Genomic DNA, 27,935 nt, shown 5'->3' on the forward strand with positions numbered 1-27,935 from the left:
AAGAATTTAATCTGTGGGAGGTAGGAGAGAGAGACCGAGGAATTGGATCTGTGGGAGGTAGTGTAGTGTAATTACAGCGTTTATAGCGCCGTACCAAGCCTGCCACATCACTATGGACACAACGGAATATAAGACGTCCTTAACCGTTTTTACCCTCTTCTGTGTCCTGTCGATATGCTGGTGTGCACCTCAACGGTTGTGCCAGCCTGGAGACGACAATTCGGGTAAAGTACCGCACGTATTCATTCATCATCCTCATTTCTGGTTACGCATCACGGAGCTATTGAAGTGAGTTACGAGGTCGTTTCTGAGACGATTGTCTTGTCTTTTTTTCCCCCCATGTGATTTTATAAAAGCGTTTTTTTGCTACAGCCTAGCGGTCCATCCATCACGTACTCCGTGCTTCTACATATGCATGGCTGCTTGGGGTTTTAGGCTGGGTTTCTGTATAGAAACGTTAAGGTGCACTGTCCCTTTAAAAATATAACATTTACTCAAACTCAGTATGAGTATTTCAAGTCAGGTTAATAGTATTTCAAGTCAGGTTACTAGTATTTCAAGTAAAGTTAATGGTATTTCAAGTCATGTTAATAGTATTTCAAGTCAGGTTAGTAGTATTTCAAGTCAGGTAACTAGTATTTCAAGTCAGGTTACTAGTATTTCAAGTCAGGTAACTGGTATTTCAAGTCAGGTAACTAGTATTTCAAGTCAGGTTACTAGTATTTCAAGTCAGGTAACTAGTATTTCAAGTCAGGTTACTAGTATTTCAAGTCAGGTAACTAGTATTTCAAGTCAGGTAACTAGTATTTCAAGTCAGGTTACTAAAAATGTTAAGTCCAAACCACAGTATCCGTTTATAAGTGCAATATAATTGTAGAAAAAATGTCAAAGTAAATGTCATCACAGATGTTGATTCTTCGTCTGTGTCTGACGTTCTACAGTGGCTTGCGAAAGTATTCACACCCTTGGCATTTTTCCTATTTTGTTGCCTTCACAACCTGGAATTAAAATCGTTTTTAGGGGGGGTAATATATAATTTGATTTACACAACATACCTACCGCTTTGAAGATGCAACATCTTTTTTCTTATTGGGAAACAAACAAGAAATAAGACAAAAAACAGAAATTTAGCGTGCATAACTATTCACCCTCCCAAAGTCAGTACTTTGTAGAGCCACGTTTTGCAGCAATTACAGCTGCAAGTCTCTTGGGGTATGTCTCTATAAGCTTGGCACATCTAGCCACTGGGACTTTTGCCCATTCTTCAAGGCAAAACTGCTCCAGCTCCTTCAAGTTGGATGGGTTTCGCTGGTGCACAGCAATCTTTAACACATATCACAGATTCTCAATTGGATTGAGGTCTGGGCTTTGACTAGGCCATTCCAAGACATTTAAATGTTTCCCCTTAAACCACTAGAGAGTTGATTTAGTAGCATGCTTAGGGTCATTGTCCTGCTGGAAGGTGAACCTCCGTCCCAGTCTCAAATCTCTGGAAGACTGAAACAGGTTTCCGTCAAGAATTTCCTTGGATTTAGCGCCATCCATCATTCATTCAATTCTGACCAGTTTCCCAGTCCCTGCAGATGAAAAACATCCCCACAGCATGATGCTGCTGCCACCACCATGCATCACTGTGGGGATGGTATTCTCGGGGTGATGAGAGGTGTTGGGTTTGCGCCAGACGTAGTGTTTTCTTAGATGGCCAAATAGCTCACTTTTAGTCTCATCTGACCAGAGTACCTTCCTCCATATGTTTGGGGAATCTCCCACATGCCTTTTGGCGAACACCAAACGTGTTATTTTCTTTAAGCAATGGCTTTTTTCTGTCCACAAAGCCCAGCTCTGTGGAGTGTACGGCTTTAAGTGGTCCTACGGACAGATACTCCAGCTCTGTGTAGTGTACTGCTTAAAGTGGTCCTATGGACAGATACTCCAATCTGTGGAGCTTTGCAGTTCCTTCAGGGTTATCTTTGGTCTCTTTGTTGCCTCTCTGATTAATGCCCTACTTTCTTGGTCCATGAGTTTTGGGCAGGTTCTCTTGGCAGGTTTGTTATGGTGCCATTTAAATAATAATAATAATAGATTTAATGGTGCTCCGTGGGATGCTCAAAGTTTCTGATATTTTTTTTATAACTCAACCCTGATCTGTACTTCTCCACAACTTTGTCCCTGGCCTGTTTGGAGAGCTCCTTGGTCTTCATGTTGCCGCTTGCTTGGTGGTGCCCCTTGCTTAGTGGTTTTGCAGACTCTGGGGCCTTTCACAACAGGTGTGCATATACTGAGAAGATCAAGAAGATCCACAAACGATTGAATGTACCACTGAGCACTGTCAGGGCAATTATAAAAATAAAAAAAATATATGGAACAGTTGAAAACCTCACGGGTAGAGGACACAAATGCATTTTGCCCCCCAGGATAGGGAGGAGGATGGTGAGAGAAGCAACAAAATCCCCAAGAATCACTGTGAAAGAATTGCAGGCCTTGGTGGCGTCTTGAGGTCACCAGGTTTCAAAAAGCACCATCAGACACCACCTCCACAACCACAGGCTCTTTGGAAGGGTTGCCACAAGAAAGCCCTTTCTGACCCCAAGACACAGACGCAAACGCTTGGAGTTTACCAAACATCATTTAAATTAGGACTGGAAGAAGGTGCTCTGGTCAGATGAGACCAAAATGGAATGTTTTGGTCAGACACAGCATCGGCATGTTTGATGTCGAAACAGAGATGCATACAAGGAGAGCCACCTCATACCCACGGTGAAATATGGAGGGGGGTTAGTGCAGGGGCACTGGTTAAGATTGATAGCATAATTAATTCCACCAAGTATCAGGCAATTTTGGCTGACAATCTGCTTGCCTCTGCCTGAAGGCTGGGACTTGGCCCTAGGTGGACTTTCCAACAAGAGAATGACCCAAAACATACCTCAAGATCCACACAGAAATGGTTCTGTAACAAAAAAAAATCTATGTTCTGCCATGGCCATCTCAGTCACCAGACCTCAATCCAATTGAAAACCTGTGGGCTGAGTTGAAGAGGGGCAGTTGATAAGCGTAAACCCAAGAATGTGAAGGATCTTGTAAAGGATCTGCATAGAGGAATGGTCCAAAATCCCTCCAAATGTGTTCCTTGTCATACGTTACAACAAGGAACCAACCTTGTCAAACATTACAGGAAAAGACCATGCTGTTATCCTTGCCAGAGGTGGATGCACTAAGTAGTAAATGAGTGCCAAGAATGATGAAACCTTGATTTTGGTTACATTTATTTTGTATTAAATAATTATGATTTCGGTTGGTTCCATTGAAACATTAATAAAGTCCAGTATTTCTCACACGCTGGTATTTTGAGTTTATCTCTATAATTATATTGTTTATATTTTTTTTAAAGTATTGTTTGTGCATTGCCAGTCAGGGGTGCCAGTACGTTTGGAGCCCACTGTACATGGTAAGTCTATGGGTTCTCAAGGAGATGTTGGAGAAGCACTGCAGTCTGGGGGTTCTCCAGGAGAGGTTAGAGAACCACTGCAGTAGGTTACACAGAGTCTGGGGGTTCTCCAGGAGAGGTTAGAGAACCACTGCAGTAGGTTACATAAAGTCTGAGGGTTCTCCAGGAGAGGTTAGAGAACCACCGCAGTAGGCTACACGTACTTCTATTGTGATGTGTTTTGCAGGAAGATGCAACAACCGTCCAGATGTAGAAAAACGTAAGTTGAACTGAACTTATTTAATTCTTATAAGAAAAGAAATTAAATGTAAATATGGATTGTAAAATATATCTTATGTATGATAGTCCATGTCAACCGTATAGCAGTGCACTGTATCTTAGTGTTTATAGTGTACATACCACACTGTATCTGACAGTGTTTATAGTGTACATACCACACTGGATCTTAGTGTTTATAGTGTACATACCACACTGTATCTTAGTGTTTATAGTGTACATACCACACTGTATCTTAGTGTTTATAGTGTACATACCACACTGGATCTGACAGTGTTTATAGTGTACATACCACACTGGATCTTAGTGTTTATAGTGTACATACCACACTGTATCTTAGTGTTTATAGTGTACATACCACACTGGATCTGACAGTGTTTATAGTGTACATACCACACTGTATCTTAGTGTTTATAGTGTACATACCACACTGTATCTGACAGTGTTTATAGTGTACATACCACACTGTATCTGACAGTGTTTATAGTGTACATACCACACTGTATCTTAGTGTTTATAGTGTACATACCACACTGTATCTTAGTGTTTATAGTGTACATACCACACTGGATCTGACAGTGTTTATAGTGTACATACCACACTGTATCTGACAGTGTTTATAGTGTACATACCTCACTGTATCTTAGTGTTTATAGTGTACATACCACACTGGATCTGACAGTGTTTATAGTGTACATACCTCACTGTATCTTAGTGTTTATAGTGTACATACCACACTGTATCTTAGTGTTTATAGTGTACATACCACACTGTATCTGACAGTGTTTATAGTGTACATACCACACTGTATCTTAGTGTTTATAGTGTACATACCACACTGTATCTTAGTGTTTATAGTGTACATAACACACTGGATCTGACAGTGTTTATAGTGTACATACCACACTGGATCTGACAGTGTTTATAGTGTACATACCACACTGTATCTTAGTGTTTATAGTGTACATACCACACTGTATCTTAGTGTTTATAGTGTACCTACCACACTGGATCTGACAGTGTTTATAGTGTACATACCACACTGGATCTGACAGTGTTTATAGTGTACATACCACACTGGATCTTAGTGTTTATATTGTACATACCACACTGGATCTTAGTGTTTATATTGTACATACCACACTGGATCTGACAGTGTTTATATTGTACATACCACACTGGATCTTAGTGTTTATATTGTACATACCACACTGTATCTTAGTGTTTATAGTGTACATACCACACTGTAGCTGACAGTGTTTATAGTGTACATACCACATGTGGATTTGTGTCAATACACCTACAGTTGAAGTCGGTAGTTCACATGCACTTGTTGTGCTCAAAATATATCTTCATTATTAGAAAGCCACAGGGCCAACCCAATGTGCAAAATATAAAGTACACAGGAAATAGTAGGAGATATTCCTCACAGGAAAACAATGTATGACAAAGACAAAAGACAGAGGGGATCCCATCATATATACAGTTGGAGTCGGAAGATTACATACACTGAGGTTGGAGTCATTAAAACTTGTTTTTCAACCACTCCACATATTTCTTGTTAACAAACTATAGTCTTGGCAAGTCGGTTAGGATACCTACTTTGTGCATGACACAAGTCATTTTTCCAACAATTGTTTACAGACAGTCTATTTCACTTATAATTCAATGTATCACAATTTCAGTGGGTCAGACATTTACATACACTAAGTTGACTGAGCCTTTAAACAGAACATTTCAGAAAATGATGTTGTGGCTTTAGAAGCTTCTGATAGGCTAATTGCCATACTTTGAGTCAATTAGAGGGGTACCTGTGGATGTATCCCAAGGCCTACCTTCAAACTCAGTGCCTCTTTGCTTGATATCATGGGAAAATCACAATAAATCAGCCAAGACCTCAGAAATACAATTGCAGACCTCCGCAAGTCTGGTTCATCCTTGGGAGCAATTTCCAAATGGCTGAAGGTACCACATTCATCTGTACAAACAATAGTACGCAAGAATAAACACCATGGGACCACACAGCCGTCAAACCGCTCAGGAAGGAGATGCGTTCTGTCTACTAGAGATGAACGTACTTTGGTGCGAAAAGTGCAAATCAATCCCAGAACTACAGTAAAGGACCTTGTGAAGATGCTGGAGGAAATAGTTACAAAAGTATCTATATCCACAGTAAAATGTGTTCGATATCGACATAACCTGAAAGGCCGCTCAGCAAGGAAGAAGCCACTGCTCCAAAACCGCCATAAAAAAAGCCAGACTACGGTTTGCAACTGCACATGGGGACAAAGATCATACTTTTTGGAGAAATGTCCTCTGGTCTGATGAAACAAAAATATAACTGTTTGGCCATAATGTCCATCGTTATGTTTGGAGGAAAAATGGGCAGGCCTGCAAGCCGAAGAACACCATCCCAACCGTGAAGCATGGGGGTGACAGCATCATGTTGTGGGGGTGCTATGCGTCAGGAGAGACTGGTGCACTTCACCAAACAGATGGCATCATGAGAAGTAAAATTATGTGGATATATTGATCTAACATCTCGAGACATCAGTCAGGAAGTTGAAGCTTGGTAGCAAATGGATCTTCCAAATGGACAATGACCCCAAGCATACTTCCAAAGTTGTGGCAAAATGGCTAAAGGACAACAAAGTCAAGGTATTGGAGTGGCCATCACAAAGGCCTGACCTCAATCCTATAGAAAGTGTGTTGGCAGAACTGAAAAAGCGTGTGCGAGCAAGGAGGCCTACAAACCTGACTCAGTTACACCAGATCTGTCGGGAGGAATGGGCAAATATTCACCCAACTTATTGTGGGAAGCTTGTGGAAGACTACCCGAAACGTTTGACCCAAGTTAAACAATTTAAAGGCAATGCTACCAAATACTAATTGAGTGTCTGTAAACTTCTGACCCACTGGGAATGTGTTGAAAGAAATAAAGCTGAAATAAATCATTCTCTTTACTATTATTCTGACATTCTACATTCTTAAAATAATGTGATGATCCTAACTGACCTAAGAAGGGGAATTGTTAAATTGTCAGGAATTGTGAAATCTGAGTTTAAAGGTATTTGGCTAAGGTGTATGTAAACTTCCCGACTTCAACTGTATATATCTGTATATTCTGATTATTGTCTGTCTGTATCTTCTGTTTGTCTGTATATTCTGATAATTGTCTGTGTATTCTGTTTATTGTCTGTGTGTTCTGTTTATTGTCTGTAGATTCTGTTTATTGTCTGTGTGTTCTGTTTATTGTCTGTAGATTCTGTTTATTGTCTGTGTGTTCTGTTTATTGTCTGTGTGTTCTGTTTATTTTCTGTAGATTCTGTTTGTCTGTATATTCTGATAATTGTCTGTACATTCTGTTTATTGTCTGTGTATTCTGTGTGTTTTTTTTGGCAGTACCATTTAACAGATTCAAATTCCTTTACATGCAAATGTAGCAGGATGGAACAAGCCTGTATATAGATGCCTGTATATAGATGTCTGTGTGCATCCCAAATGTAGCAGGATGGAACAAGCCTGTACATAGATGCCTGTATATAGATGTCTGTGTGCATCCCAAATGTCAGACTGTTCACTATATAGTGCAGTGCTTCTGCCCAGGGGCCATAGGGTGTAGGATGCCGTTTGGAACACCTCCGTAGTCTCAGAGAGGGCAGGAACATTAGTTCGGACCCTGTAGGGGGATGTTCTGTACTGTCACCTGTCTGTCTGGGATGATGTAAAATATACTTATATCGATATCACTTCAAGACATAACAAAGATATGTATTGTTAATTTTAAAAAAACTTTGTAACTGAACATTATTTAAAAAACATACATTCTAGGCAGAGTTGCAAATAAAAATCCATATCTCAGACTGGCCAATAAAAAGAAAAGATTAAGATGGACAAAAGAACACAGACACTGGACAGAGGAACTCTGCCTAGAAGGCCAGCATCCCGGAGTCTCCTCTTCACTGTTGACGTTGAGACTGGACAGAGGAACAGCATCCCGGAGTCGCCTCTTCACTGTTGACGTTGAAACGGGTGTTTTGCCTGTACCATTTAATGAAGCTGCCAGTTGAGGACCTGTGAGGTATCTGCTTCTCAAACTAGACAGTCTAATGTACTTGTCCTCTTGCTCAGTTGTGCACCGGGGCCTCCCACTCCCCTGTTTATTCTGTTTAGAGCCAGTTTGCGCTGTTCTGTGAAGTGAGTAGTACACAGCGTTGTAAGATCTTGAGTTTCTTGGCAATTTCCCGCATGGAATAGCCTTAATTTCTCAGAACAAGAATAGACTGACGAGTTTCAGAAGAAAGTTCTTTGTTTCTGGCCATTTTGAGCCTGTAATCGAACCCACTAATGCTGATTCTCCGGATACTCAACGAGTTTAAAGAAGGCCAGTTTTATTGCTTCTTTAAATCAGGACAAAAGTTTTCAGCTGTGCTAACATAATTTTTTCTAAGGGTTTTCTAATGATCAATCAGCCTTTTAAAATGAACCTCCCTGCAACGTTCTCAGAACCTCCCTGCAACGTTCTCAGAACCTCCCTGCAACGTTCTCCGAACCTCCCTGCAACGTTCTCAGAACCTCCCTGCAACTTAAAAATCTACGTTCCAAGAACAGGCAAAATGTTCCATTTTAAATGTCAGGAAACCTATGTCTTCGTTCCCAGAACGAACAAGAAACCAAAAACTTACTTTCCCACAACTTCCAAGTATACCAAATGTGCTGCTAGCTGGGTAAAGTCCCTTAAGTCTTGAGTAAGTCCTATATCATAGTAACATCAACAAAGTAGACAATAAAGTGTGACCAGGTTCAGTTGTCCAACGTTGTCCAACAATGCAGATAGAAATGCCATGACTACAGCCGACATGACTCCTAGTTCGACATGTCAGAGAGGCATGTTTGTTCTACATAACATATTTCTATCTGAACGTTCCTAAATGTTGTGTCCTCCTCTTAACCCTCCTCCCTCCTCTCTTCACAGCAGCAGTGTGTTCAGAGATTAACCTGGGTTACTGCAATGACCTGGACTACTCCAGGTGAGTCTTCAGGTTACCCTCCCTTACTATAAGCCGAGAATGCATCCCAAATGCCACACTATTCCTTTTATAGTGCAGTACTTTTGACCAGGGCCCATAGGGGGTTCCCTCCCTTACCCTAGGGTGAAAATATTTCCCACATGGAAATGGAAGAGAATAACTTTGTTTGAGAAAAAACATTACCAATATGTTCTCATCTACTTGACTGATTGATTCACTGACTGATCGACAGACCGATTCACAGATTGACAGACTGACTGACTAAATGATTGATTGATTTACCTACTGACTGACTGTTCAACAGACTGATCTTCAGATCGACCAATCAACCAATTGATCAATTGCTCATCTCCTCTCTCCCCAGGACCATCTTCCCTAACATCCTAGGTCAGCAGTCTCGTCACGAGGTGGAGTCTGGAGCTGAGTACCTCCTCCTCTCTGTGATCCACGGTCTCCTCAACGGGGAGTGTTCCCCCGACATCCGTCTGCTGGGGTGCTCCGTACTCGCCCCGCGCTGCAAAGACCTACCCAGCCCCGCACCTGTCAAGGTGTGTCCCAGCTAGCACATTTAGTTCCAGCCCTGCCCCCGTCAAGGCGTGTCCCAGCTAGCACATTTAGTTCTAGCCCCGCCCCCGTCAAGGCGTGTCCCAGCTAGCACATTTAGTTCTAGCCCCACAACAGTCAAGGTGTGTCCCAGCTAACACATTTAGTTCCAGCCCCACAACAGTCAAGGTGTGTCCCAGCTAGCACATTTAGTTCTAGCCCCACAACAGTCAAGGTGTGTCCCAGTTAGCACATTTAGTTCCAGCCCCACAACAGTCAAGGTGTGTTCCAGCTATCACATTTAGTTCCAGCCCCACAACAGTCAAGGTGTGTCCCAGCTAGCACATTTAGTTCCAGCCCCACAACAGTCAAGGTGTGTTCCAGTTAGCACATTTAGTTCCAGCCCCACAACAGTCAAGGTGTGTCCCAGCTAGCACATTTAGTTCCAGCCCCACAACAGTCAAGGTGTGTTCCAGCTATCACATTTAGTTCCAGCCCCACAACAGTCAAGGTGTATCCCAGCTAGCACATTTAGTTCCAGCCCCACAACAGTCAAGGTGTGTTCCAGCTAGCACATTTAGTTCCAGCCCCACAACAGTCAAGGTGTGTCCCAGCTAGCACATTTAGTTCCAGCCCCACAACAGTCAAGGTGTGTTCCAGTTAGCACATTTAGTTCCAGCCCCACAACAGTCAAGGTGTGTCCCAGCTAGCACATTTAGTTCCAGCCCCACAACAGTCAAGGTGTGTTCCAGTTAGCACATTTAGTTCCAGCCCCACAACAGTCAAGGTGTGTTCCAGTTAGCACATTTAGTTCCAGGCCCACAACAGTCAAGGTGTGTTCCAGTTAGCACATTTAGTTCCAGGCCCACAACAGTCAAGGTGTGTTCCAGTTAGCACATTTAGTTCCAGCCCCACAACAGTCAAGGTGTGTCCCAGCTAGCACATTTAGTTCCAGCCCCACAACAGTCAAGGTGTGTTCCAGTTAGCACATTTAGTTCCAGCCCCACAACAGTCAAGGTGTGTTCCAGTTAGCACATTTAGTTCCAGCCCCACAACAGTCAAGGTGTGTCCCAGTTAGCACATTTAGTTCCAGCCCCACAACAGTCAATGTGTGTCCCAGTTAGCACATTTAGTTCCAGCCCCACAACAGTCAAGGTGTGTTCCAGTTAGCACATTTAGTTCCAGCCCCACAACAGTCAAGGTGTGTCCCAGCTAGCACATTTAGTTCCAACCCCACAACAGTCAAGGTGTGTTCCAGTTAGCACATTTAGTTCCAGCCCCACAACAGTCAAGGTGTGTCCCAGTTAGCACATTTAGTTCCAGCCCCACAACAGTCAAGGTGTGTTCCAGCTATCACATTTAGTTCCAGCCCCACAACAGTCAAGGTGTATCCCAGCCAGCACATTTAGTTCCAGCCCCACAACAGTCAAGGTGTGTTCCAGTTAGCACATTTAGTTCCAGCCCCACAACAGTCAAGGTGTGTTCCAGCTATCACATTTAGTTCCAGCCCCACAACAGTCAAGGTGTATCCCAGCTAGCACATTTAGTTCCAGCCCCACAACAGTCAAGGTGTGTTCCAGTTAGCACATTTAGTTCCAGCCCCACAACAGTCAAGGTGTGTCCCAGTTAGCACATTTAGTTCCAGCCCCACAACAGTCAAGGTGTGTCCCAGCTAGCACATTTAGTTCCAGCCCTGCCCCCGTCAAGGTGTGTCCCAGTTAGCACATTTAGTTCCAGCCCCACAACAGTCAAGGTGTGTTCCAGTTAGCACATTTAGTTCCAGCCCCACAACAGTCAAGGTGTGTTCCATTTAGCACATTTAGTTCCAGCCCCACAACAGTCAAGGTGTGTCCCAGCTAGCACATTTAGTTCCAGCCCTGCCCCCGTCAAGGTGTGTCCCAGTTAGCACATTTAGTTCCAGCCCCACAACAGTCAAGGTGTGTTCCAGTTAGCACATTTAGTTCCAGCCCCACAACAGTCAAGGTGTGTGTGCTGGAGGGGTTGGATCCAGGATGGGTGTCCATCTCATATGGATTAATACAGTATTCTTTTTCTCCTCATATTCCCCCTTCTTCTTCTTCTTCTTCTTCTAAAGTCATGCCGCAGTGCATGTGAGGCGGTGAGGAAGGGGTGTGGCCACGCGTTCGAGGGCATCGACATGGCGTGGCCTTACTTCCTAGACTGTGACCGATTCTTCGCCGGCGAACAGGAAGGCTGTCACGACCCGTTGGCCCCGTTAAGAGGTAGCCCTCCCGGAATTGTACATGTTAAAAATAACTTGTTGAATATACAATAATTACACAATAAGAGTTTTTACTGTACTGTACAAATTTTATTTTTAATACCTCTGAGCTAGGTGGGACGTTAGTGTCCCACCTGTCCAACATCCTGTGAAATTGCAGAGTGCGAAATTCAAAATACAAAATGTGTAATATTAAACATTCATGAAAATACAAGTGTCTTACATTGTTTAAAAGCTTAACATCTTGTTTATCCAGCTGCTTTGTCAGATTTCAAAAAGGCGTTACGGCGAAAGCACACTATGCAATTATTATCTGAGGACAGCGCCCCGTGTACAAAAGCATTACAAACATTTTCCAAACAAGCAAAGGCATCACAAAAGTCAGAAATAGCGATAAAATAAATCACTTACCTTTGAAGATCTTCCTCTGTTTGCAATCACACGGGTCCCAGCTACATAACAAAGGGTCCTTTTGTTCGATAAAGTCCTTTCTAATATCCCAAAAAATGTCAGTTTAGTTGGCGCGCTTGACTGACTAATCCACCGGTTACCCTTATTCAAAATGCATACAAATGAACCCGAAACTTCGTCCAAACAAGTCAAACAACGTTTCTAATGAATCCTCAGGTACCCTAATATTTAAATAAATGATAAAATTTAAGACGGAGAACAGTATGTTCATTACCGGAGATAAATAACGTAAAGTGTGCGCCCTCACTGACGCACGCCACAACACTACAGCCAAAATGGAAGCTACCTAGAAAAACTACAAATTCTAGCTAATTTATCAAAAAACACGCCTGAATCTCTTTCTAAAAACTGTTGACATCTACTGGAAGCCCTAGGAACTGTTGACATCTACTGGAAGCCCTAGGAACTGTTGACATCTACTGGAAGCCTTAGGATCTGTTGACATCTACTGGAAGCCCTAGGAACTGTTGACATCTACTGGATGCCCTAGGAACTGTTGACATCTACTGGAAGCCCTAGGAACTGTTGACATCTACTGGAAGCCCTAGGAACTGTTGACATCTACTGGAAGCCCTAGGAACTGTTGACATCTACTGGAAGCCCTAGGATCTGTTGACATCTACTGGAAGCCCTAGGAACTGTTGACATCTACTGGAAGCCCTAGGAACTGTTGACATCTACTGGAAGCCCTAGGAACTGTTGACATCTACTGGAAGCCCTAGGAACTGTTGACATCTACTGGAAGCCCTAGGAACTGTTGACATCTACTGGAAGCCCTAGGAACTGTTGACATCTACTGGAAGCCCTAGGAACTGTTGACATCTACTGGAAGCCCTAGGAACTGTTGACATCTACTGGAAGCCCTAGGAACTGTTGACATCTACTGGAAGCCCTAGGAACTGTTGACATCTACTGGATGCCCTAGGAACTGTTGACATCTACTGGAAGCCCTAGGAACTGTTGACATCTACTGGAAGCCCTAGGAACTGTTGACATCTACTGGAAGCCCTAGGAACTGTTGACATCTACTGGAAGCCCTAGGAACTGTTGACATCTAGTGGAAGCCCTAGGAACTGTTGACATCTACTGGAAGCCCTAGGAACTGTTGACATCTACTGGAAGCCCTAGGAACTGTTGACATCTACTGGAAGCCCTAGGAACTGTTGACATCTACTGGTAGCCCTAGGAACTGTTGACATCTACTGGAAGCCCTAGGAACTGTTGACATCTAGTGGAAGCCCTAGGAACTGTTGACATCTACTGGAAGCCCTAGGAACTGTTGACATCTACTGGAAGCCCTAGGAACTGTTGACATCTACTGGAAGCCCTAGGAACTGTTGACATCTACTGGAAGCCCTAGGAACTGTTGACATCTACTGGAAGCCCTAGGAACTGTTGACATCTACTGGAAGCCCTAGGAACTGTTGACATCTACTGGAAGCCCTAGGAACTGTTGACATCTACTGGAAGCCCTAGGAACTGGTGACATCTAGTGGAAGCCCTAGGAACTGCAATCTGGGAGGTATTCCATAGATTTTCCCATAGACAGCCATTTTAAATGATGTCATCATCCCCCCCAAAAGAAATTCCAGATGGATTCTCCTCGGGTTTTCGCCTTTAACAGTTTCTGAAACTTTAGAGTGTTTTCTATCCAATACCACCAATTATATGCATATCCTAGCTTCTGGGCCTGAGTAACAGGCAGTTTACTTTGAGTACCTCATTCATCCAAACTTCCGAATACTGCCCCCTAGCCCAAAGAAGTTAACATGTTGAACATGCATTCTACCCTGTCTTACAAAATAAGAGTTTTTAATGTACTGTTACACAAATAGAATTTTAACATGTTAAATACACATTCTACCCTGTCTTACAAAATAAGAGTTTTTAATGTACAGTAACACAAATAGAATTTTAACACGTTAAACATACATTCTACCTTGTCTTAGCATTCACAAGTACCTGAAAAGCTAGTTAGGACGGAGTGCATTTTTAGTTCCTAAATACATTACAAATGTACTTGAAAGAGCTTATCAAGTAATTTAACATGACAATCGTAATGTGTGTCCGCCACTTTTTTTAAATGTTCACCTAAAATGAATATAACACAGTAGATCTGGTAAAAGATAATAAAAAGAAAAAACCAAACGTTCTTTTGTATTTTTTTCGTACCATCATCTTTGAAATGCAAGAGAAAGGCCATAATGTATTTCTTCCAGCCCAGCTGCATTTTAGATTTTGGCCACTAGATGGCAGCAGTGTCTGTGCAAAGTTTAGACGGATCTAATGAACATTGCATTTCTGTTCAAAATGTTGTATCAAGACTGCCCAAATGTGCCTAATTTGTTTATTAATAATAACTTTTCATTATCAATATTGTGCACACTCTTCAAACAATCGCATGGTATTCTTTCACTGTATTAGCTCATGTAAATTGGACAGTGCAGTTAGCTTAAATTCTTTTTAATCTTTCTGCCAATATCAGATGTCTATGTCCTGGGAAATGTTCTTAGTTATTTACAACCTCATGCTAATCGCATTAGTCTACGTTAGCTGAACCGTCCCGTGGATGGGACACTGATCCCGAAGAAGTTTTAAAATGTGTTTCAGAAAACCAATTACGATCAATTCAGCTAACCCCCCCTCCTCCGTTCGCCCTCTCCCTCTCAGCCAGACAGGAAGTGGCTTTCTCCAACCTGTCTCCAGACGAACCCTCCACCATCATTCAGTTCACGTACCACTCCAACGCCCAGATGTACAGCGTTCTGAAGAGGACTGCTGCCAAGTGCTCTCACATCTCCCGCACCTACAGGTACTGGCTGTTGTCTGCTGCTGTTTAATTGGACAGGAAATACAACCTCAAGGGGATGAATAAACTACCGATCTGTGTATCTGTATATCTACAGTACTGATCTGTGTATCTATATATCTACAGTACCGATCTGTGTATCTATATATCTACAGTACCGATCTGTATATTTACAGTACCGATCTGTGTATCTGTATATCTACAGTACCGATCTGTGTAACTATATATCTACAGTACTGATCTGTGTATCTATATATCTACAGTACCGATCTGTGTATCTATATATCTACAGTACCGATCTGTGTATCTATATATCTACAGTACTGATCTGTGTATCTATATATCTACAGTATCGGACGCAGCACGGAGGGGAAAGACCTCCTGGCCATAGAGTTCACAGACAACCCCGGAGGCCATGAACTGTGTGAGTGTGTAACCATTTAAGGTGGAGTGATTTCTGGGGTTTGAACTGCACCGCAATATGGCAAGTGAGCTAGGGAGCCCATTGGTACAGGGCTAGTTGAGGACCTCCTGTTTATTAAAGCCTATTGGTACAGGGCTAGTTGAGGACCTCCTGTTTTTAAAGCCTATTGGTACAAGGCTAGTTTAGGACCTCCTGTTTATTAAATCCTATTGGTACAGGGCTTGTTGAGGACCTCATGTGTCTTAAAGCCTATTGGTACATGGCTAGACGAGGACCTCCTGTGTCTTAAAGCCTATTGGTACATGGCTAGTTGAGTATCTCCTGTGTCTTAAAGCCTATTGGTACAGGGCTAGTTGAGTATCTCCTGTGTCTTAAAGCCTATTGGTACAGGGCTAGTTGAGTATCTCCTGTGTCTTAAAGCCTATTGGTACAGGGCTAGTTGAGTATCTCCTGTGTCTTAAAGCCTATTGGTACAGGGCTAGTTGAGGACCTCCTGTGTCTTAACATCTTCTAAAATGAACTTTGACACAGGTTTTGTCTTGAGCAATTCCTTTCCTGTGTCTCTCACCCCCTCCCTTCCTCCCCCGTCTCTCCCTCTCCCTCCCCCATCTCCCCCTCCTCAGTGGAACCGGAGATCAAGCTGGTTGGCAACATGCATGGCAACGAGGTCCTGGGTCGCCAGTTGCTGCTCTACCTGGCCCAATACCTGTGTTCCGAGTATCTCCTTGGCAACCAGCGTATCCAGACGCTCGTAAACACCACGCGCATCCACATCCTGGCGTCCATGAACCCCGACGGTTACGAGCTGGCGGCCGCCGAGGTAGAGGATAGCAACGACCCGGAACAACAACCACACCACAACCAGGAAGTAAATCACAAATAAATAAAAAAAACGTTGAAGCCGGGACCAACCAACCGCCGCGTAGAGAAAGAAAGAGGCCACGCCTCTTATTTAAAATGTAAAATTTAACAAATATATTTTTAATAGATAGAACGTCTAGTCGTTGTTTTTCCCAACAGCTGGCAGTGGGAAGCTCTATTGTCTTTATCATCATGTTTTCAAACAACTGAGGGATTTCTGGGCTATCTTCTTCACACAAACAGCATGTCCTGTCACTACAGACACCCTGGTTCGAATCCAGGCTGTATCACAACCCGGCTGTGATGGGGAATCCCATAGGGCGGCGCACAATTGGCCCAGCGTCGTCCGAGTTTGGACGGTGTAGGCCGTCATTTTAAATAAGAATTTGTTCTTCACTGACTTGCCTCTTAAAATGAAGGTTTTAATAAAAACATAAATGTTTACTGGACAGCTTGTTCTCTCCGGACGGATTACATAGTCTGTCCCTAAATTACTTCCTGTATAGGGAACGATCATGTGACTTGACTGGGAAAATCTCTGGGCCCTCTTCTGGGTCACATGGTCAACAAAACACTCCTGACCTCTTCTATTCATCCTATCCAATCACATTCTTCTAACCGACATGACTTCCCATGTCTTCCCATTACCCATGATGCTTCACTCTTCACTCCTCCCCGTCACGCTCCTGCAGGGTTGTGGGGTGTTGAACCATGTCTAGGGTCACGACCTTTACCCTCTGTGTGTGTTTGTGTAGGGTCACGAGCTCAACGGTTGGACGGTGGGTCGCACCAACGCTCAGAACCTAGACTTGAACCGAAACTTTCCTGACCTTACGTCTATCCTCTACCGGAATCGCAGGATCAAACGGTTCCGCACAGACCACATCCCCATCCCAGACTCTTACTGGTTTGGTAAGGTATGTAATATCAACATCTCGCTACACTGGTGTCGGTAGTGGGATGGCGCCAGTGAGGCCATCGGAGAGGTGTGTACACATGAGTGATGTAACTAGCTTCTCTATAGCAAGTCCCTCAGGTGTAGGTACCTAAGGTACCGGACATTCCTACTGTTTTGGTAAGGTATAGGACATTCCTACTGTTTTGGTAAGGTACAGGACATTCCTACTGTTTTGGTAAGGTACAGGACATTCCTACTGTTTTGGTAAGGTACAGGACATTCCTACTGTTTTGGTAAGGTACAGGACATTCCTACTGTTTTGTTAAGGTATAGGACATTCCTACTGTTTTGGTAAGGTACAGGACATTCCTACTGTTTTGGTAAGGTACAGGACATTCCTACTGTTTTGGTAAGGTACAGGACATTCCTACTGTTTTGGTAAGGTACAGGACATTCCTACTGTACAGGACATTCCTACTGTTTTGGTAAGGTACAGGACATTCCTACTGTTTTGGTAAGATATGTTCTAGGGGTGTCCAGAGTTTTAGACAAAACCAGTTTTGTAAGGGAAATGTGTAATTATCCTCCTCTCCTCTCCTCTCCTCTCCTCTCCTCTCCTCTCCTCTCCTCTCCTCTCCTCTCCTCTCCTCTCCTCTCCTCTCCTCTCCTCTCCTCTCTCAGGTAGCTTCAGAGACCTATGCAGTGATGAAGTGGATCAGGTCTGTGCCGTTTGTCCAGTCTGCGAGCCTCCATGGTGGAGAGCTGGTGATCTCTTATCCCTTTGACTTCTCTAGACACCTCCATGAAGAGAGGATGTTCTCTCCTACACCTGATGAACAGGTACCCTGTCCTGTCCTACACCTGATGAACAGGTACCCTGTCCTGTAATACACCTGACCAACAGGTACCCTGTCCTGTAATACATCTGACCAACAGGTACCCTGTCCTGTAATACACCTGATGAACAGGTACCCTGTCCTGTAATACATCTGACCAACAGGTACCCTGTCCTGTAATACACCTGACCGACAGGTACCATGTCCTGTAATACACCTGACCAACAGGTACCCTGTCCTGTCCTACACCTGATGAACAGGTACCCTGTCCTGTAATACACCTGACCAACAGGTACCCTGTCCTGTAATACACCTGACCAACAGGTACCCTGTCCTGTAATACATCTGACCAACAGCTACCCTGTCCTGTCCTACACCTGACCAACAGGTACACTGTCCTGTCCTACACCTGACCAACAGGTACCCTGTCCTGTAATACACATGATGAACAGGTACCCTGTCCTGTAATACACCTGATGAACAGGTACCCTGTCCTGTAATAGATCTGACCAACAGGTACCCTGTCCTGTAATACACCTGATGAACAGGTACCCTGTCCTGTAATACACCTCGCAAACAGGTACCCTGTCCGGTAATACACCTGATGAACAGGTACCCTGTCCTGTAATAGATCTGACCAACAGGTACCATCTCCTACACCTGACCAACAGGTACCCTGTCCTGTCCTACACCTGACCAACAGGTACCCTGTCCTGTCCTACACCTGACCAACAGGTACCCTGTCCTGTAATACTCCTGACCAACAGGTACCCTGTCCTGTAATACACCTGATGAACAGGTACCCTGTCCTGTAATACACCTGATGAACAGGTACCCTGTCCTGTCCTTCACCTGATGAACAGGTACCCTGTCCTGTAATACATCTGACCAACAGGTACCCTGTCATGTAATACACCTGATGAACAGGTACCCTGTCCTGTAATACACCTGATGAACAGGTACCCTGTCCTGTCCTACACCTGACCAACAGGTACCCTGTCCTGTAATACACCTGATGAACAGGTACCTGTCCTGTAATACACCCAATGAACAGGTACTCTGTCCTGTAATACATCTGACTAACAGGTACCCTCTCCTGTAATACACCTGACCAACAGGTACCCTGTCCTGTCCTACACCTGACCAACAGGTACCCTGTCCTGTAATACACCTGACCAACAGGTACCCTGTCCTGTAATAAAACCTGATGAACAGGTACCCTGTCCTGTAATAGATCTGACCAACAGGTACCCTGTCCTGTAATACACCTGATGAACAGGTACCCTGTCCTGTAATACACCTCGCAAACAGGTACCCTGTCCGGTAATACACCTGATGAACCTGTCCTGTAATACACCTGATGAACAGGTACCCTGTCCTGTAATACATCTGACCAACAGGTACCCTGTCCTGTAATACACCTGACCAACATTTGCCATCTCCTACACCTGACCAACAGGTACCATGTCCTGTCCTACACCTGACCAAAAGGTACCCTGTCCTGTAATACACTTGACCAACAGGTACCCTGTCCTGTAATACACCTGATGAACAGGTACCCTGTCCTGTAATACACCTCACGAACAGGTACCCTGTCCTACACCTGACCAACAGGTACCCTGTCCTGTAATACACCTGACCAACAGGTACCCTGTCCTGTAATACACCTGATGAACAGGTACCCTGTCCTGTAATACACCTGATGAACAGGTACCCTGTCCTGTAATACACCTGATGAACAGGTACCCTGTCCTGTAATACACCTGATGAACAGGTACCCTGTCCTGTAATACACCTCACGAACAGGTACCCTGTCCTGTAATACACCTGATGAACAGGTACCCTGTCCTGTAATACACCTGATGAACAGGTACCCTGTCCTGTAATACATCTGACCAACAGGTACCCTGTCCTGTAATACACCTGATGAACAGGTACCCTGTCCTGTAATACACCTGACCAACAGGTACCTGTCCTAAACCTGACCAACAGGTACTCTGTTCTACACCTGACCAGCAGGTACCTGTTCTAAATGTGACCAACGAGTACCCTGTCCTAAACCTGACCAACAGATACCTTTCCTAAACCTGACCAACAGGTGCCTGTCCTAAACCTGACCAACAGGTACTCTGTTCTACACCTAGTTTATGTCAGTGGTGAAAACCTATTCTGTTCCCAGGCCAGAAAATGCCATGTTGTAGAGTAGAGACTGTGTTCCTCTCTGCAGGCATTTAAGCAGCTGGCCCGGACGTACGCAGACTCTCACGCCAGCATGGCCGACAACAACACAGAGAGGTGATTATATTCCTGGCTATAATTATGAATGATTATATTACCCCCTTGTTACATGACCTATATATTGTATATTCTAGGTGTGGAGCGTCCTTCATCCGGAGTGGAGGCATCATCAACGGAGCTCTGTGGTACAGCTTCCCAGGGGGTACGGAACCTTCTATATCTTCTCCTCGTGTCATTCTGTCTCTCCTCCTCGTGTCATTCTGTCTCTCCTCTCGTCCTCGTGTCATTCTTACTCTCTCTTCCTCTCTTCCTCTTCTCTCTCATCCTCTCCTTCTCTTCTCTCTCCTCTCCTCCTCTTCTTTTCCTCTCCTCCTCTCCTCCTCTCTTCTTTCCTCCTCTCCTATCTCTTCCTTAACTCCTCTCCTCTCTCCTCCTATCTTCCTCTTCTCTCTCCTCCTCTTTTCCTCTCCTCCTCTTTTCCTCTCCTCCTCTTTTCCTCATCCTATCTTCCTTTCCTCCTCTCCTCCTCCTCTTCTCTCTCCTCCTCTTCTTTTCTCTCCTCCTCCTCTCTTCCTTTCCTCCTCTCCTCCTCCTCTTCTCTCTCCTTCTCCTCTTCTCTCTCCCCCTCCTCTCTTCCTTTCCTCCTCACCTCCTCCTCTTCTCTCTCCTCCTCTTCCTCCTCCTCTCTTTCTCTCCTCTCTCCTCCTCCTCTTCCTCCTCCTCTCTTTCTCTTCTCTCTCCTCCTCTCTTCCTCTTTTCCACTCCTCCTCTCTTCCTCCACTTTTCTCTCCTCCTCTCTTCCTCCTCTCCTTAACCTCCCCCTCTTATTCCTGTCTCTGTCTGTTAATTCTCAGTACTTGTGTGTCTAGTGTATATATTTACGGTGTGTCCTAACTCTCTATTTCTCCGGTACCGTAGGCATGTCAGACTTTAACTACCTCCACACTAACTGTCTGGAGATTACAGTGGAGCTGGGCTGTGACAAGTTCCCTTCTGAAGAGGAGCTCTACCCAGAGTGGCTCAGGAACAAGGAGGCCCTGCTCAGTTTCATGGAGTCGGTGGGTCTGCCTCTCTATAGCCCAGCGACCAGGCAGCCATTTTGTGCCGTAGTTATACCGTAGAAGGCCTTTGTGCTGTCTCATCATTTTATGACCATGTTTAATGTCCTTATCAGTGGTGGCTGGTGGGCAGAGATATAGGAGGACAGCTGGCTCTTTGTAATGGCTGGAATGGATTACATGGAGCTGTATATTGAACACGTGGAAAACATGTGTTTGATGTGTCTGATACCGTTCCATTCATTCCAATACAGCCATGTTAAAACCTCTTAAGGATCCACCCCCTTTTTTTCCCAAATGTTCGCCTAAAATGACATACCTAAATCTAACTGCCTGTAGCTCAGGCCCTGAAGCAAGGATATTCATATTCTTGACACCATTTGAAAGGAAACACTTTGAAGTTTGTGGAAATGTGAAAGGAATGTAGGAGAATATAAAACATTAGATCTGGTAAAAGATAATACAAAGAAAAAAAACTGTTCTTTTGTATTTTTTTTGTACCATCATCTTTGAAACGCAAGAGAAAGGCCACAATGTATTATTACAGCCCAGCTGCAATTTAGATTTTGGCCACTAGAGTGCAGCAGTGTATGTGCAAAGTTTTAGACTGATCCCAATGAACCATTGCATTTCTGTTCAAAATGTTGTATCAAGACTACCCAAATGTGCCTAACTTGTTTATTAATAACTTTTCATGTTCAAAACTCTAATAGCTACTGTAAATTGGACAGTGCAGTTAGATTAACAAGAATTTAAGCTTCCTGACAATATCAGATATGTCTATGTCCTGGGAAATGTTCTTAGTTACTTACAACCTCATGCTAATCGCATTAGCCTACATTAGCTCAACCTCATACTAATCACATTAGCCTACGTTAGCTCAACCTCATGCTAATCACATTAGCCTACATTAGCTCAACCTCATGTTAAACACATTAGCCTACATTAGCTCAACCTCATGCTAATCACATTAGCCTACATTAGCTCAACCTCATGTTAAACACATTAGCCTACATTAGCTCAACCTCATGCTAATCGCATTAGCCTACATTAGCTCAACCGTCCCGTGGATGGGACACCGATCCCGAAGAAGTTTTAAGCTGCCGTACTACTATATATTTGTCCCGCCCACCAGCCTCCACTGACCTTAGCATTCCCTGTCATTCACTGATAGGGTTGCAAATTCCAGAAACTTCTCCAAAATGTCCTGGGTTTCCAGGAATCCTGGTTGGGAGAATCCTAGAATCAGGGGGGATAAGCAGTGTATCCAGGAATCCTGGTTGGGAGAATCCTGGAATCCTGGTTGGGAAAATCCTGGAATGAGTGGGGAATGAGCCGTATATCCAGAAATCCTGGTTGGGAGAATCCTGGAATGAGGGGGGAATAAGCCGTATATCCAGGGATCCTGGTTGGGAGAATCCTGGAATGAGGGGGGAATAAGCCGTATATCCAGGGATCCTGGTTAGGAGAATCCTGGAATGAGGGGGGAATAAGCCGTATATCCAGGGATCCTGGTTGGGAGAATCCTGGAATGAGGGGGGAATAAGCCGTATATCCAGGGATCCTGGTTGGGAGAATCCTGTAATGAGGCTGGAATAAGCAGTATTTGTTAAAATAACCCTATGTCATTCCCCAAGCCTGATATTCCCTGTCGTTCCTTCTCTTCTCCAGGTCCACAGAGGTATTAAGGGAGTGGTGAAGGATGAAGAGGGCTATGGAATAAAGGGAGCGTCCATATCTGTCAGGGGAATTCGTAAAGATGTCACCACAGGTAACCACCGTAATAACTGATAGCCATAGTTCTGGATAAGGTCTGCAGCCCAGACAGGCTGCTTCTGAGCAGGGCTCTCTGTTAGAGCTCTATGGAGGGAGAAAGGAGCCCAAATGGCTGCTTCTGAGCAGGGCTCTCTGTTAGAGCTCTATGGAGGGAGAAAGGAGCCCAAATGGCTGCTTCTGAGCAGGGCTCTCTGTTAGAGCTCTATGGAGGGAGAAAGGAGCCCAAATGGCTACTTCTGAGCAGGGCTCTCTGTTAGAGCTATATGGAGGGAGAAAGGAGCCCAAATGGCTACTTCTGAGCAGGGCTCTCTGTTAGAGCTCTATGGAGGGAGAAAGGAGCCCAAATGGCTACTTCTGAGCAGGGCTCTCTGTTAGAGCTCTATGGAGGGAGAAAGGTGCCCAAATGGCTACTTCTGAGCAGGGCTCTCTGTTAGAGCTCTATGGAGGGAGAAAGGAGCCCAAATGGCTCCTTCTGAGCAGGGCTCTCTGTTAGAGCTCTATGGAGGGAGATAGGAGCCCAAATGGCTACTTCTGAGCAGGGCTCTCTGTTAGAGCCTTATGGAGGGAGATAGGAGCCCAAATGGCTACTTCTGAGCAGGGCTCTCTGTTAGAGCTCTATGGAGGGAGAAAGGAGCCCAAATGCCTACTTCTGAGCAGGGCTCTCTGTTAGAGCTCTATGGAGGGAGAAAGGAGCCCAAATGGCTACTTCTGAGCAGGGCTCTCTGTTAGAGCTCTATGGAGGGAGAAAGGTGCCCAAATGGCTACTTCTGAGCAGGGCTCTCTGTTGGAGCTCTATGGAGGGAGAAAGGAGCCCAAATGGCTACTTCTGAGCAGGGCTCTCTGTTAGAGCTCTATGGAGGGAGATAGGAGCCCAAATGGCTACTTCTGAGCAGGTGGCTACTTCTGAGCAGGGCTCTCTGTTACAGCTCCATGGAGGGACAAAGGAGCCATTTGGGACATAGATCATACCTAGTTTCATTCACAGAGCTTTTACAGACGCTCCAAGCGGTTTACATTGTATGGTGTTAATGTAGAGATGTTGGCAGTATACACGCAAGGAATCGCAACATTCTTTTTGACGTTGTGTCATCACTGGAGAGACGTGACATCAAGACAAACGTTTTCTCGTGGTGGTTACCCTGTAACAACATGTCACTGTCTCCCTCCTTCCCTGTCTCCTTCCCTGTCTCCCTCCTTCCCTGTCTCCTTCCCTGTCTCCCTCCTTCTCTGTCTAACTCCTTCTCTGTCTCCCTCTTTCACTGTCTCCCTCCTTCCCTGTCTCCCTCCTTCCCTGTCTCCCTCCTTCCCTGTCTCCCTCCTTCCCTGTCTCCCTCCTTCTCTGTCTCCCTCCTTCTCTGTCTCCCTCCTTCTCTGTCTCCCTCCTTCTCTGTCTAACTCCTTCTCTGTCTCCCTCTTTCTCTGTTTCCCTCCTTCCCTGTCTCCCTCCTTCCCTGTCTCCCTCCTTCTCTGACTCCCTCTTTCTCTGTCTCCCTCCTTCCCTGTCTCACTCCTTCTCTGTCTCACTCCTTCTCTGTCTCCCTCCTTCCCTGTCTCCCTCCTTCTCTGTCTCCCCCTTCCCTGCCTCCCTCCCTCCCTCCCTCCTTCCCTGTCCCCTCCCTCCCTCCATCCCTGTCTCCGTCCCTGTCCCCACCCTCCCTCCCTCCCTCCTCCTGACTCTCTCTCTCTCTCTCTCTAGCGGAGGAAGGTGATTACTGGAGGTTAATGAACTCAGGAACACACATCATAACAGCATCAGCTAAAGGTTACTCCAAAGTCAGCAAGAGAATTTACCTGCCTGCTCACATGGAAAAAGCTGGGCGGGTCAACTTCGTGCTCAAAAAGGTAAAGTGAGAGGTTTATCTGTGATCTGAGGTGTTTCTGTGTCAGGATAAGTGTTTTCAGAAATATGATATTGATGTCAGGGTCATGATATCTGAGGTGTTGATGTCAGGGTCATGATATCTGAGGTGTTGATGTCAGTGTCATGATATCTGAGGTGTTGATGTCAGTGTCATGATATCTGAGGTGTTGATGTCAGTGTCATGATATCTGAGGTGTTGATGTCAGTGTCATGATATCTGAGGTGTAATATGTTGAAGTCAGTGTCATGATATCTGAGGTGTAATATGTTGATGTCAGTGTCATGATATCTGAGGTGTTGATGTCAGTGTCATGATATCGGAGGTGTTGATGTCAGTGTCATGATATCTGAGGTGTTGATGTCAGTGTCATGATATCGGAGGTGTTGATGTCAGGGTCATGATATCTGAGGTGTTGATGTCAGTGTCATGATATCTGATTTGTTGATGTCAGTGTCATGATATCTGAGGTGTTGATGTCAGGGTCATGATATCTGAGGTGTTGATGTCAGTGTCATGATATCGGAGGTGTTGATGTCAGTGTCATGATATCTGAGGTGTTGATGTCAGTGTCATGATATCTGAGGTGTTGATGTCAGTGTCATGATATCTGAGGTATATTATGTTGATGTCAGTGTCATGATATCTGAGGTGTTGATGTCAGTGTCATGATATCTGAGGTGTTGATGTCAGTGTCATGATATCTGAGGTGTTGATGTCAGTGTCATGATATCTGAGGTGTAATATGTTGATGTCAGTGTCATGATATCTGAGGTATATTATGTTGATGTCAATATCATGATATCGGAGGTATAAGGCTAGGCGTCCCTTGAGCGAGATACCTGTCAACAACATCCGGTGAAATTGGAGGGCACGTAATTCAAATAAATAATTGTAATATTAAACATTTATGAACATACAAGTATCTTATATCGGTTAAAAGCTGACATTCTTGTTAATCTAACTGCATTTTCAGATTTGCAAAAGGCTTTACGGTGAAAGCATACCATGCCATTGTTTGAGGACGGCGCCCCACAACATATTTTTCAATCACAAACAGCGATTAAATAAATCACCTACTTCTGAAAATCTTCCTCTGATTGCAATCCAAATGGTCCCAGCTACAACAGGAATGGTCGTTTTGTTAGATAAAATCCTTCTTTATATCCCAAAAAAAGTCAGTTTAGTTTAGCGCCATCGATTTCAGTAATCCACTCGTTCAACTGGCCAAGATAGAAACCCGAAAAACTACACCTTAACTTTGTTCAAACAAGTCAAACTACGTTTCAGTTTAATCTTCAGGTTCCCTAAAATGTAAATAAACTATAATATTTCATACGGAAAGAAGTATATTCAATAGGAAAACAAAATAAGCTGGTGAGCGTCCTCTTTATGGCGTGATGCCCCAAGACTGGATTTTCAAAGCTGACTCTCTCTTTTCAAAGTCATATTCTTTCTTCAACATTCATGTTTACAAGCCTGAAACCTTGGGACAAAGACTGTTGCCTTCTAGTGGAAGCCATAGGAATTGCAATTTGGGAGCTGGAATCACATAGGACCCATAGCTATTCATTGAAAGAGCATGGGATCTCAAAAAAAATAATTCTGGTTGGTTTTTCTTCGGATTTTCGGCTACAATATCACTTGTGTTATACTCTCGTATATTATTTTAACAGTTTTAGAAACTTCAAAGTGTTTTCTATTCCGTACTACCAATTATATGCATATCCTGGCTTCTGGGCCTGAGTAACCTCCCCTCTCCCTCTCCCCTCTCCCCTCTCCCCCCTCCTCCCTCCTCCCCTACCTCTCATTAAAGATATGTATTTCTCTCCTCTCCTCCAGGTCCCTGTTCAGCCAGTAGGACCAGACTACCACCTGTTGTTCTCCAGTTCCTATCTCCTCCCTCCTCCCCTACCTCTCATTAAAGATATGTATTTCTCTCCTCTCCTCCAGGTCCCTGTTCAGCCAGTAGGACCAGACTACCACCTGTTGTTCTCCAGTTCCTATCTCCTCCCTCCTCCCCTACCTCTCATTAAAGATATGTATTTATCTCCTCTCCTCCAGGTCCCTGTTCAGCCAGTAGGACCAGACTACCACCTGTTGTTCTCCAGTTCCTATCTCCTCCCTCCTCCCCTACCTCTCATTAAAGATATGTATTTCTTTCCTCCAGGTCCCTGTTCAGCCAGTAGGACCAGACTACCACCTGTTCCTCAGCTCCTCCCTGGACACTTATGAGCGCTTCGACCCTTACAACCACTTCCAGAGCTACGGCCGCTCCGAGCCGAGAGAACCCAGGGAACCCAGGGAACCCAGGGAACCGGGGATGGGAGCAGAGGGGCAGGAGAAGCCGTGGTGGTGGAACTACTTTACTCAGGCAGGAGTCTCTGCTCCCACCTGGCTGCTACGGAACTTCTAGAAGACTGGACAGGATAAAGACTGAAACGGCACACTATTCCCTTATTCCCTATTCCCTTATTCCCTCACACTATTCCCTTATTTGGTGCACTACATTTGACCAAAGCCCAAGTGCATTGTGGGGCGGCAGGGTAGCCTAGTGGTTAGAGTGTAGGGGAGGCAGGATAGCCTAGTGGTTAGAGCGTTGGACTAGTAACCAAAAGGTTGCAAGTTCAAATCCCCGGGCTGACAAGGTACAGATCTGTCATTCTGCCCCTGAACAACCTGCTGTTCCTAGGCCGTCATTGAAAATAAACATTTTGTTCTTAACTGACTTGTCTAGTTAGGTAAAATAAAAATTATTTGTAGTTTGTATCCCAAATGGCACCATATTCCCTGTATAGTACACCCTATTCCCTATATAGTACACCCTATTCCCTATATAGTGCACCCTGTTCCCTATATAGTCAAAAGTAGTGCACTGTAAAGGGAATGGGTGCTATGTGAAATGTCTCCTACAAGATTGGTTCTCAATCTTTTTTTGGTTTCTGTCCCCCATCACATTTAGCTCTGGCCGGAGTACCACCAACGTTCCCCCCATGTTCCCAGAAGGCCTTATGTTCTGTTTAGTCTTCCTGGCCAGGTAACATGTTCACCAGAACACCTACCTCCACTATGGGCAGGAATCTGATCATGTGTTGTGTCCTGAACAGGAATGATTCTGGACCCCCATTAACATAATGGGTGTTCTACTATGTTTCATTAAGACATTCTG

At 44.5% G+C, this 27,935-nt stretch overlaps 1 protein-coding gene across 2 annotated transcripts; it reads left to right on the forward strand.

Annotated features, from left to right (window-relative positions):
• Nucleotides 1–29: 29 nt before the first annotated feature.
• On the forward strand, nt 30–27,935 carry LOC139394554 (carboxypeptidase Z-like). 2 transcript variants are annotated; one of them, XM_071142647.1, is made up of 16 exons: nt 30–224; nt 3,672–3,704; nt 8,700–8,751; nt 9,116–9,299; nt 11,390–11,537; nt 14,678–14,819; nt 15,167–15,240; nt 15,864–16,060; nt 16,857–17,018; nt 17,681–17,839; nt 20,063–20,130; nt 20,208–20,275; nt 20,992–21,131; nt 22,803–22,902; nt 24,604–24,749; nt 26,937–27,935. In XM_071142647.1, exons 1-16 carry the CDS (start codon nt 113–115, stop codon nt 27,180–27,182), a joined length of 2,031 nt encoding a protein of 676 aa, XP_070998748.1. In that variant the 5' UTR covers nt 30–112; the 3' UTR covers nt 27,183–27,935. The 2 variants fall into 2 exon arrangements, with proteins under 2 accessions (XP_070998748.1, XP_070998749.1); XM_071142648.1 differs by having other exon boundaries at nt 107–224; nt 15,864–16,108; nt 26,937–27,182.

The sequence above is a fragment of the Oncorhynchus clarkii genome, unplaced genomic scaffold, assembly GCF_045791955.1.
Source record: "Oncorhynchus clarkii lewisi isolate Uvic-CL-2024 unplaced genomic scaffold, UVic_Ocla_1.0 unplaced_contig_13929_pilon_pilon, whole genome shotgun sequence".
Lineage (NCBI taxonomy): Eukaryota > Metazoa > Chordata > Actinopteri > Salmoniformes > Salmonidae > Oncorhynchus > Oncorhynchus clarkii.